This window comes from Fusarium coffeatum (genome assembly GCF_003316985.1).
Source record: "Fusarium coffeatum strain FIESC_28 chromosome Unknown BRIP53273_contig_302, whole genome shotgun sequence".
Taxonomy (NCBI): Eukaryota; Fungi; Ascomycota; class Sordariomycetes; order Hypocreales; family Nectriaceae; genus Fusarium; species Fusarium coffeatum.
In genome coordinates this window covers 132,035-147,008 of record NW_022158091.1, presented here as the reverse complement: position 1 = coordinate 147,008, position 14,974 = coordinate 132,035, and the positions used below count along the sequence as shown (strand labels likewise).

Genomic DNA, 14,974 nt, shown 5'->3' with positions numbered 1-14,974 from the left:
AAGTCATTCATCCCAACGGATCCTTAGCTCATCCTTTGTAGTTGCGCTTATTTCACAAATAAGCACAGAAATAGAAGACCACCTGTAACGCTTCATGACTAACCGAGCAGAGGTGAAGATACACCAAATATTACTTGTAAACTTGAAGCCTACGGCAAACTCTGAAGGTCACATGGAACAAGTTATTGTACATGATGTGGGTGTATTTCTATCCCATAAGAGGAGAGGCGAACTCTATACTAGCTAAACAAAACCTATCTCTTGCTGAACCGAACTGCACTCTGAAGTAGTGGAGTGAAATAGTGTTGCGCATCCTAATACCCAACTCGAGGGCCAATAGACATTTCCTCCTCGTGAAAAATCCGCTGGAAGGCCAATTCCTTCTCCTCCTAATCTCTCAAGGAGAGCGAAGCAAGCTCCAAAAGTCAAGCAAACGTCTGCAATACATGAAAAGACCTTATCCCGCGCTGGGTGGCCTATAAACTAGTGTTTCGTATCTCATCAAACCAAAAGCTGTTTGGCAATTTTGTTGGGGAACATTATACAATTTTGAGTAAGTTCCCCTTTACTCATTGTGTTCATTGTCGTATGGAGGAAAGTATCTCGGCAAGCCATCGATCCCCTAATCGAAGCGGTTTGGCGAGAAATTCATTTCCGGTTGCATGCTAGACCAGTCCATTTGGAAAAGGTCTTGGGAATTTTGGGAGAAGCTCAGATTGGCACTGGGAATCTCGCCAAATAGCGACGGATAATCATTGGTCTTAATCATGTTGTCGCCACTAGGGAAGAGTGGAAAATCCATTCCGTCTCCGCCAAAGGAGTCATCGAATCCCTCATCAACATCTCTCAGTGAGTTGGGAGTAAAGAGCATGGCAGTCTCCTGACCAGTTGGTGAGAATTGAGATGGAGCAGCCTGAACAGGAACCTGCTGAGGAACTTGCTGATACATAGGCAGCTGTTGTTGCATCATCTTGGGGTTGCTGTACATGAGTTGCTCGGGTGTGGGGAGTTGAGTCGGAAGCTGCATGTGGGCAGCGTAGAGATCTTCGTTATCGAGAATAAAAGCCGAGCCGTTCTGGTATGGCGCATATTGCTCGTAAGAACTAGCAGAAGCAGGTGAAGTTGAGTCAAGAGTCAAGTCCAAATGCATCGCCTCAGAAGGGATGTTGTTGTGTGACATCCAGTCGGAGTCAGTAGGGTAGAGAGGAAAGTCGTTACCCATGAACTGGGTCACGTCGTTTTGAGGAGGCGTGGGTACACTGTTGTACTCGGTCGAAGATGGTGTCGACATGTTGCCCAGAGGAGGTGTCTGCTGTTGAACACTGCCAGCGATCGAAGGCAGCTTCTTGCCGTTGGTCTTGGTTCGAACATAGGTCCAGCCGTGAGCCTTCTCCATGTGCTGTTTGCAGTTTGATTCACGCTTTGACTTGTACGGGCAAGGCTTGAACGCGCACTCATACATAGCAGGGGCATCGGAGTGCTTGTCGTTATGGTGTCGATCCATTTCCTTCTCGGTAGGCCAACCGTAGTTGTGGTACTTGCAAGTCGGGACAGGGCACTTCCAAGGACGAGAATGTGTCTTTTCATGCTTTGTGAGGTCACAGGGTCGCTTAAATTCCTTGTTGCAACCAGGCTCACGGCACTTCTTGGGGGCCAGCTCCTCGGGGGAGGCGTTCTTCTTACGACGAGCCATGGATCGCTGGATCTCCTCCTCATCCTCCAGCTGCTGGCTCAAAGAGCGCTTCATCTGGACTGGCATATCGTCGTCTGTCTCGACAGGCTTACCAGTCTCAAGAGAGATGTAAGTGCCGTCCTTGCGAACACGGACGAGTTCGGCAGGACGACCGTTCTCAGATAGGCCACCAATGAGCTTGATCTCATCAGATCTTGTGGGAAAGTTAGTTGGATGATCCAAGGGAACGAAGCTGGGTACATACGCGTCGATATCCATGTCGTCGCCGCTGTTCTTGGCGGCAAGTTGTTTTCCGTATTCTAGAATTTGATCCTTAAGGTCGAGGAAGTATCCGTTAGTGTAAGGTCGATCAGCAGGTCGAATTTGCTCGCGGTCGCTAAGATATTCGACGGTCGCTTGAATGCATCGGACGGACGTAAGGCAGAAATCCAGGTACAATGTTGCTGATTTGGCTTTCTCCTTTAAAGACAAACTCCGATAAGTATTTTCCCAAACGCCATTACCAGTCAGAAGCTGACTTACCGGTGCCATAAAGATCAAAGTCTTCTCAAGATCTCGCAAGCAAATAATTTCCTTTGATCGAATTCTTCTGGGGATGTCAAGAACAATGGGCTCAAACTCCTTGAGAGTCGGCTTGGCCAACAAAGGGCGCAGAGTATGCTCGTGAATGCGGTTAACAGCTTTAGATCCCAGTGAAGGAAGCTTCCCCGCCGTGGAAGCAGCAGACCTTGTGATGCATCGTGTTTGTTGCGCTTTTGTCTCCTTTGATGCAGTGACTGCATCCCGCTTCTCGTTTGTGGAAGCCACCGATGTACCCAAACCGCTGTCAGACAGGTGTGCATGGTCTCGCGAAGAGCGAATTCTAGGGCGCAAAGTGCGCCTGTCTTCCTCTTTTGTCATCTTGGGATCGACGATGGGTCCCTCGAGGAAGCCACGAGGGATGGGCAGACTGGTGTCGCGAAGAGTCTTGGGCTTTGACTTGGGTGACAGAGAGAGCTCTTGGGTCTTAGCCAGAGCCTCGTCGATGTCGTTGAGAGTCAAGGCCACACGTCGACGGTTGGCATCGACAACATCATCCAGATGAGACTGAGCTCGAGGCAGAGTAGGAGGGACGAAGGTGACGTCCGAAGTCAAAGATGGTGAAGTAGGAGAGTGAAAGGTCGCACCCTTGCGGAGGGTAGAGCTGTTCTTAAGGGACAAAACATTCTCGGTGTCGCTGTCCGGGCGAGTCACCGGAGTCCTTCGACGAGGGTGGGTGAAGGACATGGCTTAGATGCAAGGTGGGTATGAAGTAAAAGGACAGTCGACTGACGGCCAGAGGTGTCCTGAAGCTAGGTCGGGGAGTCCCGTTAGTCCAGAGCTCGACCTTGAATGCAAGCAAGTGCTTGGTAGTAAGGAACGGGGAGGTGAGTCACAGTCGATATTCCTAACTCCCACACCCAGGAGCGAAGGCCTAGACGTTGATCAAGGCCAGATTGGGATACCGGGTGATGGACGAATATCAACGACAATTGGAAGTAACGCCAGAGAGAACCGAAAACAAGATAAGACGACGTGAAGAGATGAAGACTCCAATGTTAAGACGAGATAAAATAGTAACCCTACCAGGTCAGAGATGAAAGAGAGATTGATTGATCAGCTTGACTGTCGGCGAACCAATGCGGTGGAGGTGGCGCAGACGAGCGGCGAGTAGCTCGGACTGATTATGTGTTCCTCAGGCAGTAAAATGAACTCGGAAAACCTCGACGAGATATGTATTCGACGAGATCAATGGTGAGTCTCGACAATTGAGATAGATGCGCGTTGAAAGTAGACGTTGCGCTTCGCTGCGATGCGTTGCGATGGAAAAGGCGGGTGGAACTGGAGGAAAGAGCAGGACGGGGCGAAAAAGGGTATATGAGGGTTGATAGAGAGGGTGTACGATTCCGGGATCCGCAGGGCGTGTGGAAATTCCGAGTGGATTGGATTGAATCGCCGTGGCCTCAGGATCAAGGAGGAAGAATTATGAAAGTGAGAGTGGGAGAGTGACGAGAGAGTCAGATTGATGAACTGGGAGAGGTAAAGAAGGAAGAGGGCGAAATTCGGTGTCTTTGGACGAGGTTATGCTTAGAAACCAACCGGGGGCTAAACTCAGCCCATCCTGACTGCTGCCTAGAGACTCCTCCCAAAATGGCTTAGCGCAGGGCGGACGGGCTGGGGCGTTGTCTGTGCGGAGGAGGGGCACCCCTGTACCAAGTTGAACATGATAGGACAGTTCTGAGGAGAGTACCAATGTCGCTAACAGAGATGAGAGACTGTAAACTCTCGTTGCTCACCAATTTCCCTACATTTCTCACCAAAATCCCCCCCAATTCCTCAGCAGAGCCGCAACGGATTCGAGTTCGGGCTTACAACTTCGGGTACCTCGACTATGACAAAAAACATTCCCGTATCCCCACAAACTCCGCCATTTCCGACTTGCTCTCTCCTCTCGCACCCCAAATTCAATACCAGACAGAACCTTTGTAGTTACTGACGGCTACAGTCCAGTTTCTGCGATGGGAGGCAGAACAATTTCCAGATCTCTCATTGATCTCATTGAAAAGCCAAGAACAACTTGAACATTTCGGGGGCCAAAAATGCATTCATTGCGTAGCGACAGTCGCGGCCCTTTGCGTACTCGACACATAATGGGTGTTTCCTCATTCCGAGTCTGAACAAACGTCCTGTTTTAGACACGACCCGACTGTCACGATCATTGACCGAAACGTAAGGGGGGAAGAGAAAATGGTGTTGTTGATTGTATTACCGAAATACGGATGACGTTTGGTCGTTCCTAGTGTCGCGGAAATGGCACAAGCAACAACCAGTTACCGCTGCAATGAACCTATCGAAAACGCCTTGCGGAGAGTCTGCAGGGATCGACGCCCCGCTGGCTCAACTCGCATCTTTCTGATGGTCCGTGACTTGGTTAGACCGTCAGCAATACAGTACGGCTGCTGTGGTCTGGTCTGGTTCTGTTCAGTGCTCTAACCTCTGTTCCGTTTGATCCTCGTGCGGCCATCTCCCGTTGTTAGTTCTCGGTCATACAACTTCGCCCATTGATTGTTGTTGACCGACATAAAACTGGCCATTGGGTGTTATCCCATTCGCTCCTGGTGGTCTGCAAGCGATGAGACGGATGGTGTTACAAATTACACTGTATCGTACAGGACATTCCTGGCACTTTACTGGAGTTGATGCATTGGCAGCATTGCATATCGGCCCTCCACCTCAGCCCTCTTTGACGGCTGTGCCTGCAATGGCGTTGCTCTGCCTCTTTGCAACCCTCTTAGCATCGATTTCTTGATTTCTTGAGCTTGGATTGAAGGGATCTCGAACTACATTGGGCTATTAGCTGTGTGAGAAAATTCGAGGTTTGTTGTTTAGGGGACTCGGCAACCAACAACCCATAAAGACATGCATTGTCGTCCTCAGACCCTTCGAGCAGCAGATAAACACCCATTCAAGGCATGATCGTCATAGAGATCCCTTATTGAAGAAAACGCGACAGCGACTCATCATGCTGTACGCAACATGAAGCTTCGCTGCGTGTTCTCAGATCGAGAACGAACACCAGACCAAAGCTCCCACAGTCTCACACCCCCATCTTCTGAGAATTCTCCTTGACTATTCTGACAATCTGGTTCCTGTATTCCGTAACCATACAGTTCTGGCCACCGCCAATGCCTCCTCCTTCTCTCCGTCCCCGTAGCGTGGACCCACGGCCAATTGACCAGGTTCGACCGCGCATTTGCTCCACGCATAGGGCTGCTTCTCGGTGCAGGGGTTGGTGGAAACGATTGTCATGTCACCGTTGACTCAATGACCGGCGATTTCCCTTTCTGGTTATGGACCGTGGACCCCCATCCCCCAACCGTTGCATTGCATTTGCATCTCATCGCACTGCTAACCCTCCAGAGATGTTGCCCTGAAGCAAGCATCCCAGATTGAGGCCGTTGGTCCCAGATTTTATCGGTCAGTATCCGCCACAGCCAAAGGTTGTTATCGAGAGACTCTCCTCTTGATCAGGAGGAGTCACCGTTGCCGCCGGCCTCTTGAAACATGCATAAATTTGTCATGCGTCTACGGATTACAAGTCTTGGCTTGCCATCTGCAGAAACGTCCAGTGGTCTTTTTGCAGAGGGGTACGTTTGTATGAAGCCATCGCAATGCCATCTAGACCGTTGCCAAGCGTGGGAAGTCTGTCTGTCATCCACTTTCTAGTCGCAACTAAACTAGAAGACCAGATCCACGTACGCAATCATAGATGTGCATTTCTTACCAAAACAACCACATCCTACGTACGTCTCCACGCAAGCTCGACGTTTTATTCGGCCACTGCATTCATTCGTTTATAGTATCAGGACTTTCCGAACGGAACGGTATGGTATGAAACACAAAAGTCCTATTCTACATCGTCGTCAACTTTAACAAGGTCCCTGCCATAAGCCAATAAGATGTTGTTTTATGGAGCAGCCTATGCTTGACCGGGGACAAATTTGGATGCCTCGAGTGATGAACCCCATTCTCAAGGCACCCGTATTCTGGTTCGCAAGGAATACGTATGCAGTTTTGGTTATTCTAAGAACGAACCACTGACATCACCCGCTTTGAAACGCATTGTTTTCTCTCGCTCATCCCTGTGCAACTGGTCCCTTCAGTCCCGTCCCGATTGATGACAGGGCTGCTGTCCCGAGATTCGAGATGTAGCAAATGACCTAGAATATCGCCTCCCAACAAGCTTAATTAGTGCAATCCATGATCAAAACATCTACGAGTCGAGGTTCCTTATTCGACAATGACATAGGTTTGGTGGTCGATGTTTGCCCGTAAATTCTCAATCCTAGTGACGATCTGCTCGCTCCTACCAGTTCATCCCTGGCTGACTATATTTGGCTGGCGATTTGTGTAAGTCTATATTTGGGGATGTTCAGCATCTGATTGATAATACCACACCATCCTTCACTGACGCTGAGGCATCGAGGTCTTTCATATAACGCAACTTATGTCGTCACTCACTTGCCGATATGATTAACTTTCGTAAGAGGACAGACATATGGTGTGTTCCGTTGCAAGCTGCTATCAGAACATCTTGCATTATTGTACATCTCACTAAAGCACCGTGCAAGACGGTTGCAAGTTTTCACATGTTTGGAAATTAAAAAGATTAAAAAAAAAATTACTCAATAAAATACTCAATAAAGTTTACGTGCTGCTTGTTACGATGCATAAAATGTCGTTCAACTTTGAGGTCTTCCATGCATGAAATATCATCTTCGTCGTAACGTAATCCTTCAACATCTCTCATAATCTACGCCTCTCATTCCCTCAATTCTCCTTACAATCTAGATACGCGCGGGGTAGTTGCTGTCTACATCGTGCTCAGGGTACTCATCGTGCTCAGGGATCGGAACAAAAGGAGCTCTCAGATCGCTCTCAGTGAGAGGAGACACCGTCTGGGAGCGGTCAATTGAAGAAGGGCCATGCTCCCTTCGCAGCGTTGCGACCCTGCGAGGGACGGGGTTTTGCTCACAGTGCCCTGGATTTGGAGCGGGACGAGGAAGTTTATCCTTGATCTCTAGGTTTCCGCGGGTACCAGATTTCTTGGGACGGCGTCTTGTACGACTGCTGGTGGTCTTTTTTGCCGCTGCACTCAGTGAATCGACGCTGTCGCTGTTGTTAAGAGAATACTCCAGTTCGTGGGGACTAGGTATGGGCGAGAGAGGCCTGCGAGTACGTTGAGCCGGGGCGCGTCCATTCTCTGACAGAATACTGTCACGCCTGCCGACAGTGGCCTCTATCTCGTAAGGACTAGGCTCTGAGCTGTTGACAAAGCCGTTACTGTTGCTATGTCGAAGGTTAGAGGGCTGCAGGTTTGTCAGTTCGATACCATCTGGGCCATGACTTACCTGTCTGGAAGGCTGACTGACATAACGTTGATACTGAAGTGCTCTGGCATATCCATAGCCAGGTCGAGGAGTTTCTTCAGATTCAAGAGCTCTAGAACCGAGAGCTCTATCCGGCTGAGAAGGGTTGTTTGCTTGAGCCTGGTGCTGGTGACCCTGAGTTGGATAAGCCCGAGGCTGGTAAGAATTCTCAGGGGATCTCACAGGAGGCTCATTCTGACCTCCACAGGAGTAATCAGATGGCTGTATCTGTTCCCAGGGGTAAACAGATGCCTGAACCTGTGCCATACCCCGGGAGCTTCCAACACCCTGGGTCAACTGTGCAGTCAACTGTGCAGTGAAGCCACCATAGTCTCGACGGGTGTTCTGCTGGTTACGCTTAGTGCAGCTATCACACATTCCATGGACAGGATTGGATATTTTGACATCGTTATGGGAGCCTGTAGGATATAAGCAAGCTGCCAGGAACGACAAGTGAGTCTCGACAAAATTCTGCCAGCACTTTTCTTTTCTGTCGAGTTTGTTGTGGTGACAAGACTCGTACTCGTTGATGTAGGATTGACACATTATGGGCGGAAGATGTGTTGTTATCCAGTGTAGAGAAGTTTCTGGTCGATACAGACAGACGCAAAGATGTGCGCCTTTGGAGTTTTGAAGTCGAGTTCTTGGTCAACTGTTGAACCAGCCTAGACTGAAGATTGTTGAAGAAGTGGTGATCGGAGTATCGGAAAAAACCTGTGGGAGTGGGAGTAAACGAGATATTTATGTACATCAAACTTTACTCTGCTATGTTAATGAGCGAATACCCAAGAATTATGAGAGTTTGGACAAAGCACTTGTTATAGTTCTTATTCTGCAACATTAAAGAACAGCCTGAAGCTTGTTACAGAACTTATAGACAAAGTCACGCACAAGCCTCTTTGTTCGTCTGTAATGAAAGCGCACAAACCTGCATTATGAGTACAATAGATATTTCACCACATGTTTTTGAATAAACTGCCATGACTCATCTGTTCCAACTTAATCAGGAGACGTGAAGTTCCCTTAAAGCGAACCTTTGTCCTCACGGTTGGCTCAGCATACTACCATTATCAAGTTCCTTTTCTGTTTCTGCCCACTCACCATGTCTCTGTTTATAGGAAATCAACCTTCAACCGTCCTTGGACGACGACAGAATGTCTCCTCCAGACCCAGAAAATGTCCTAGACCAAAAGGAAGACTCGAAGCGATGGAGTTCATGGCTAGTGGAAAGGATGAATTTGTCAAACGGGCTCGAGATGCTGCTCTGCGTGAGACCTACAAGTCTCATTCACAACCAGTCTCCTCCTCGAAGCAGGATCACCGCTTGGCCACTGGTAAGCCATCCCTTCTACCTTCGAACCCTAACCTTAAGCCAATCCCCGACAAAGTTATTGATGATTTGAATAACATTTCTTTGGACATCACTATAAATCAAATCAAGTTACCAGCACCACAATCATCCCTACGCTCTGAAGATCGACATAAAAGGGCTGTTAGGCACGACGATTCTCGAACTCAATCCTACTGGGACACTCCCAATCTTCCTCAAAGTCAAGTACCACCTGCCCGTATCATACACTCGGTTCACCGGCCACGTACTAACAACACTGAGTCTTGTAGCAGACTAATCAACGAGTCTGAGGATGATTTGGAAGAAGAGATGGAAGAAGAGGTAAAGATTTTGAAAGTCGCTTTCAAACCTGTTCGCATTATCCGCGGCCATGTATGGCAAAATGTGCAGCCGCAGGTTGCGACTATTGTCGATCCTTCCATGGAAGAGTCTTCATCAGATTCGGAGGCTTCTGTCAAAGAAGTCTTTGTAAAGCAGCCAGAGGAGTTGCACCAAAACGTAGAGGTTGTGCGGTCAGTGCTAACGGCCAGAGATCGTTGGACGACTCTGATCAACTCGGATAAATGGAACACGAACAAGGCTGTGGATATGGAAGAGGAGGCTGTTCTATTCAATGAACGTCCTGGGAGGAAATTGTGCTAGAGAATCAGGTAAATGACAATGCAGAGGGCTGGGCCCCTGAATGTCAAGATGTAGGAGCATTGGCATCTGTCCAATAGAGTCATGGCTGGTCCATGGCCGGTAAGTATCGTAGAGCTTGGAGTTTGATAGGTTCATAGACATATGGCTTTGTTCTTGATATCCAGGCTAAACATCTCTTTCAATTTTAACTCTATGGGTATCTCGGCTTTCTCCCTTTTTATAACGTGATCTTTCAAGCGCATCTAAACATGTGCCCAGCCTCGCTCAACGAGAACTTGCATCTCGTTAATCAGACAAAACTCACCAGGCTCTCTTCTCCCTATACCCTCCTTCTCCCACGCCGCTACACGCTTTCTCACCACTAACGAGTCAAAAGGTGCTGAGACCCATCGCATAATGCGGTTGATCCAGAGTCCAGAGAAGATCTGCCATGTAGAAACCCATGCACCTTGTTCAGGGTGTACAACCTTGTATGCGGCGGAATTATAGCCCACGCGGACATGAGGGTTGAGATATACACCTCGGGTCTTGGTGAGAGGGTTGTCTGCGTGAATGAGGCAGCACTCGCAGCCTTCTAAATGACGCTCTGCTAAGGAGTCCGGGATACCGCGGAAGCGGAGTTTGGAAGAAGAGGTGAAAGGCTCAGTAGGCATTGCGACTAAGATCATGTCAGTTACTGCGATTATCAGCTCAGAAAGTAGACAAACCAATTCCGTTCCAGCAACTGGCAACAGGCACAGCATCCACATGGTTTACAAGCGCATTTCTCGAAACGCTTGACTTAAAGTATGGCCATGTATGCATTGCATGCGCATATCCAGAGGTATCCCTCAGCGCAAATGTATCATAATACTCTGGTGGTCTCGAGAAGTCAAGCGAACAGGCTGCAGCATAATCGCCGCCGTTTGTGCCCAATAGCTTGAGAACATCATCGATCTGCAATTGAGTCAGAAGCCATGCGCCATGGTACAGTTAGAATATAACATACCGTAAAAACGACGTCGTTGAGAAACAAAACCTTGTCGAAATGTTGACCCTTCTTCTGCAAGTCGATCAAGTCCTGTAACGTCCTATTCCTTAACTTGGCCAGGAACGGTATTCTTCGTAACTCGCGCTTCCCTCTCGGCGTATTGATCCAGCCCTCGCCCTTATTCGGATTCTCGATCTCATCTTTATGCGTCGACTCCGACATCTCCACGCGATGTGGAATGCCCATATTCTCCAGCTCTATTGCCATCTTGTTCAGCTCCCATTTCGTTTTATCCCAGCTCCCACTCTCGTACACGCTAACAAAGACATTCTCCTTCCCGAGAAGCTTAGACAGTTGTACAACTGCAGGTCCCCAATGGTCTCGTATCACGCGCTCGTTATTGAAGTGCATGCTAGCGATGTAGATGCGCTCTGGCGGCTGCGAGAGCTTTGGAGCGGGCGTGCGGTCGGCATCGATTAGGTTCTTGTGAATACGGAGAACGTCGAGGATATTTATGATGATGAGAAGGATGAAGACGATCTTGGGGAAGCGCGAGCGGAGGAGACGCCGGAGGTAGAGGCGGTTTGTATGCGAGACCATGATTGCTTATGCGCAGTGATGAGGACAGCGAAGCAGCATCGTAAAGGATCTGGAGAGTTTTGAAGCGGATATAGATTTACCGTGCGGCAGGTTTAGCAGTTTAAGACACAAAATATCATCTGAGAAGAAAAATCATGGTTGACCAATCTCGCTGATTTTGGAAGGATTGCATTGGATTTATGTAAATTTGTATGCATCCCTTGCTTGATCATGTCAACTATTGGAGTGCAGTCTCCATTTGGGTTCAGCCTTTCCTTGGTCGACCCAGCGTACTTACGGAGTACAGCCCTCTAATATATCGTCATAACAGGGGTAACACTCTAATACGAGGGGTTCTTTTTAGCAGTGATATCCCCTATCAACCAGACCTCGACATCCATATAAGAGCACACATATAGTAGAATCTTCCGAAGACACGGATACCAACCAAGATCTACTGCAACGTGTGCTTCTGGACCTCAGAGTGGTCTTGACTGATGATGATCCGGGGTACATATTTTTAGCGGTTTACAGGGGCTCAAGCTTCCCCTGCCAAGACACCGTGAAACCATTCACTCTGCAATTCTTACATGATCGATTCGTTCAAATAGATAAAGAAATATTGGACCAACGTCTTTATGCTCTCAGTAGCTTCAGAGTCTTTAGGTTCGTCAAAATAAAATTGAGAGATTAGCTTCGTCAGGTAACTAAGGGTTCATTTTCTCCATTGAACCCTGATATTTCCCTCCATTGATCGTTGACATAATGTCCTACAAGCCAAGTTGAAGTCTATGATACTCCACCACATGATCCATACAAATCCTCCTCATCCTCTTGAATCTTATCAACGTTCAAAGATCCGTTACATGACCTGCGCCATCATTTATTTGGCGAAGTGCAGGTCGTATCCGAGCCACTTCCTTCGGAGAATAGCATCCACAGAGAGGCCAGGGTAACCGTAGGTAAGAGGAAGGAAGAAGTACCAGCCGGCAATGATCAGAGCCAGGATAACGCCACAGGCAATCCAGGCGCTGAGCATGCTCTGACCGGCAAATCGCTCACCGGCGGTAACGTGGTGCTTGGGGCTGACAGTGCCCTTCTTGTCCTTGATGGTGACCTCCTCAGCAGGCTCCGAGTTAAAGATGAACTCGAGAAGAGCACCGGCGACAAGACAAGAAGCGAGATGAGCTGGAAGGTAGTGATGCAAGAAAAGTTGTCGTCCCATAAGGAAGAAAGGGAAGTAGTGAGTAGCCCAGGCAAGGAAGAAGAAACCGGTAGAGTTATACAGGCGGGAGCGGGTACCTTTCAACTTGTTAGTGTGTATCTCAAAAGAGAATCATGATATGACTTACGGCGGTCAAGCGCGTCAACTCCACGGCGCAGAGAGACTTGGTCAGCAAGAAGGATACCGGCGTACACAGCGAGAAGACTGCTGGCAAGCCACCAACCAACAGGGTTACCGAGGAAGTAGATCTGCTGGCGAGTCTCGTTCTGAGTCCAGAAGCTGACACCGCGGAGCAGGAAAGGCCACTGGTAAGGGTGGCTGGCATAGGGGTGGCTGCTGGTGAGCTTGCTGTTGTGGTAGAACATAGCGCGCTGAAGCTCGAACCACTTCTTAAGGAATGGAACAGACTTGACCTTGCGCTCAGGCTTCTGGCGACGAGGGCTGTCGACGGGGATCGAAGGAATATCCTCAGCGATCCAGACGTTGGAGCTGGGTGCAATCTGCTTGTTGCCGTTGATCTCCTGCTGCTTGTAACCCCACTCAGGAAGAGGCTTGGTGTGAGTCCACATGGCGACCTTGCTTGGGTTGTGGATAAGCTTGAAGTGACCGGCGACAGACTTGAAGTTCTGGTTCTTCTTGCCGTGCTCAAGACGAACCTCGAAGAGGGTGTCCTTCTCACGCTTACCAAGGGCCTCCTCGGGTGTGACAGCAGTGAACTCCTGGTTGGTAGGGTAGTAAGGAGAGGCAACATCGTGAGAGAGGAGGATCTTGTCGGTACCAACGTGGCGAAGACGGACCAGGTCGTGGTTCTTGACGATGCGACCAAGCTGCTTGTTGTTGTCGGCGGGCCAGATCTCCCAGTAGTTGTTGGTGTCGTTGTAAGGGTAACCGGTGATCTGCTGGCCCTGGCTGGAAACACGGCCATCGTCGTATCGGAGAGGGTAACGGTCCTCGTGACTGTGGAGGTAGGTCTTGGTCTCCTTGTGGCGGATGGTGATGCTGTCGTAGTACTGGATATCGATCGCGTTGGCCAACATGACGTTGTCGCTCAGGGTCTCCTGGAACTCGGGGGTCATGAAATCGTCACCGGGACCAGATCGGTAGAGAACAGCGAAGTGAACCTGGAACCAGAACAGGTAGAACAAGAAAGGCATGATAATCAGACCGAAGGCACGAGCAGCAAAGTGCTTGCCGAACTCTTGCAGGCTGATAGCACCACCAGGTCGGTTGATGTTGAGGAGGTCCCAGAGGTCGATGACAACGGCAGAGCCAATGGTAACGAAAGCAAAGACACCGACGTACTTGACCGAGATATCACAAGAAAGAGCGAATCCGGTAAGGATAAGCCACTTCCACCACTTGCGGGAGAAGGGCTCATGTCGAAGCTTGTACCATTTGATGTAGAAGAGAAGACTGCAGGCCATGGCAAGGACGAGAGTAGCATCCAGGAGGATAAGTCGGGTCTGTCCAATGTGGGCATTGTCGAGTAGCAGAAGGCCTGCGGCAAGAATACAGGCGGGGAGACTGTAACCAGACTCCCACATGATAAGGTATGTAACGGCGACGGTCAAAGCACCGAGGGTAGCGGGCAGAGCTCGGAAAGCCACGTAAGGGACCTTGTTCGCAATGTAGGAGTCTCCAATGTTATCGAAGTGGAAGTGGCCATCGTAACCGACGAGCCAGCCAACAAAGGCGAAAAGAAGCTTGCCGAAAGGAGGGTGGACATCGAAGAAGTAGGTTCGCTCGAGGTAGTAGGACGCGAACTGTAGCATCAAAGTCAGCGATTGCCTTCCGCAATTGGGATATTCGGTCTCAAGCTTACCTTTCCAAAATGAACCTCGTCAAAAACGACCTCGTTAGGGTGGCTGATACCCCAGAATCGAGTCACGAAGGACAAGACAGTGATGACTGCGAGACCAATCTTGTACTCGGTCTCGCTCTGGATAGCGGCCCGTTGAGCACCAGCCTTGGCAAGCTTGTCAAGCTCAGGGCTGGGGTTGAAATTGTCGTCGGAGAGCTTCTTTGATGGCGCGCCTCTCTGTCGCAGGCTGCCCTGCGGCGGCGAGGAGCTTCGAGCCATGATGGGACTCGGTTGGCTATACGATGCGACGGTTAGCCAAGGACGGGAGGTTTTGAAGATGGACGTTGAAGCAAGAAAGGTGAATGCCACGACATATATCAAGTACTGTATGCAATGGAGCAAACACGTCTCACAAAGGGTCCAGAGGAATGACAGGTCTCAAAACTTACCTCAGGGGTTTAATAGAAGTGCCCTGAGTTACACCAAGAGATAGAAGAAACGGGAATAGGGAAACAAAGGAACGATAGAATAGGAGGAGGAAGAGTACGCACAAATAAGAATTGCGCACCTATAAGAACAAGAGAAAGGAAAAAGAAAAAAGGGGGCAGTTTTGATAAAATAGAAGAAAAAAAGAGAAGCCTCCCTTTGGAAGAAGTTGAGTTATTGAAGACGTAAGTTCAGCTCCAATCCAATCCAATGAAGTGAACTAATTACCGTCGAGGACAACCTGGCCAGCTTGCCTCTTCTCTTAGGTTTTCTAGTGGA

General features: G+C 49.2%; 5 protein-coding genes across 5 annotated transcripts; 1 reads left to right on the top strand and 4 right to left on the bottom strand.

Annotated features, from left to right (window-relative positions):
• Positions 1-622: 622 nt before the first annotated feature.
• Positions 623-2,959, bottom strand: FIESC28_10365 (uncharacterized protein; the record flags this gene model as incomplete). Its single annotated transcript, XM_031164497.1, has 3 exons — positions 623-1,886; positions 1,938-2,152; positions 2,216-2,959. 3 exons carry the CDS (start codon positions 2,957-2,959, stop codon positions 623-625), a joined length of 2,223 nt encoding a protein of 740 aa, XP_031011449.1.
• A 4,100-nt stretch (positions 2,960-7,059) lies between these two features.
• Positions 7,060-8,187, bottom strand: FIESC28_10364 (uncharacterized protein; the record flags this gene model as incomplete). The annotated part of the gene is made up of 1 exon (XM_031164496.1): positions 7,060-8,187. The coding sequence occupies one exon, from the start codon at positions 8,185-8,187 to the stop codon at positions 7,060-7,062; it is 1,128 nt and encodes a 375-aa protein (XP_031011448.1).
• A 556-nt stretch (positions 8,188-8,743) lies between these two features.
• On the top strand, positions 8,744-9,634 carry FIESC28_10363 (uncharacterized protein; the record flags this gene model as incomplete). Its single annotated transcript, XM_031164495.1, has 1 exon — positions 8,744-9,634. The coding sequence occupies one exon, from the start codon at positions 8,744-8,746 to the stop codon at positions 9,632-9,634; it is 891 nt and encodes a 296-aa protein (XP_031011447.1).
• A 242-nt stretch (positions 9,635-9,876) lies between these two features.
• Positions 9,877-11,204, bottom strand: FIESC28_10362 (uncharacterized protein; the record flags this gene model as incomplete). The annotated part of the gene is made up of 3 exons (XM_031164494.1): positions 9,877-10,292; positions 10,342-10,570; positions 10,623-11,204. 3 exons carry the CDS (start codon positions 11,202-11,204, stop codon positions 9,877-9,879), a joined length of 1,227 nt encoding a protein of 408 aa, XP_031011446.1.
• An 862-nt stretch (positions 11,205-12,066) lies between these two features.
• On the bottom strand, positions 12,067-14,488 carry FIESC28_10361 (uncharacterized protein; the record flags this gene model as incomplete). Its single annotated transcript, XM_031164493.1, has 3 exons — positions 12,067-12,485; positions 12,536-14,171; positions 14,231-14,488. 3 exons carry the CDS (start codon positions 14,486-14,488, stop codon positions 12,067-12,069), a joined length of 2,313 nt encoding a protein of 770 aa, XP_031011445.1.
• Between the last annotated feature and the right edge of the window lie 486 nt (positions 14,489-14,974).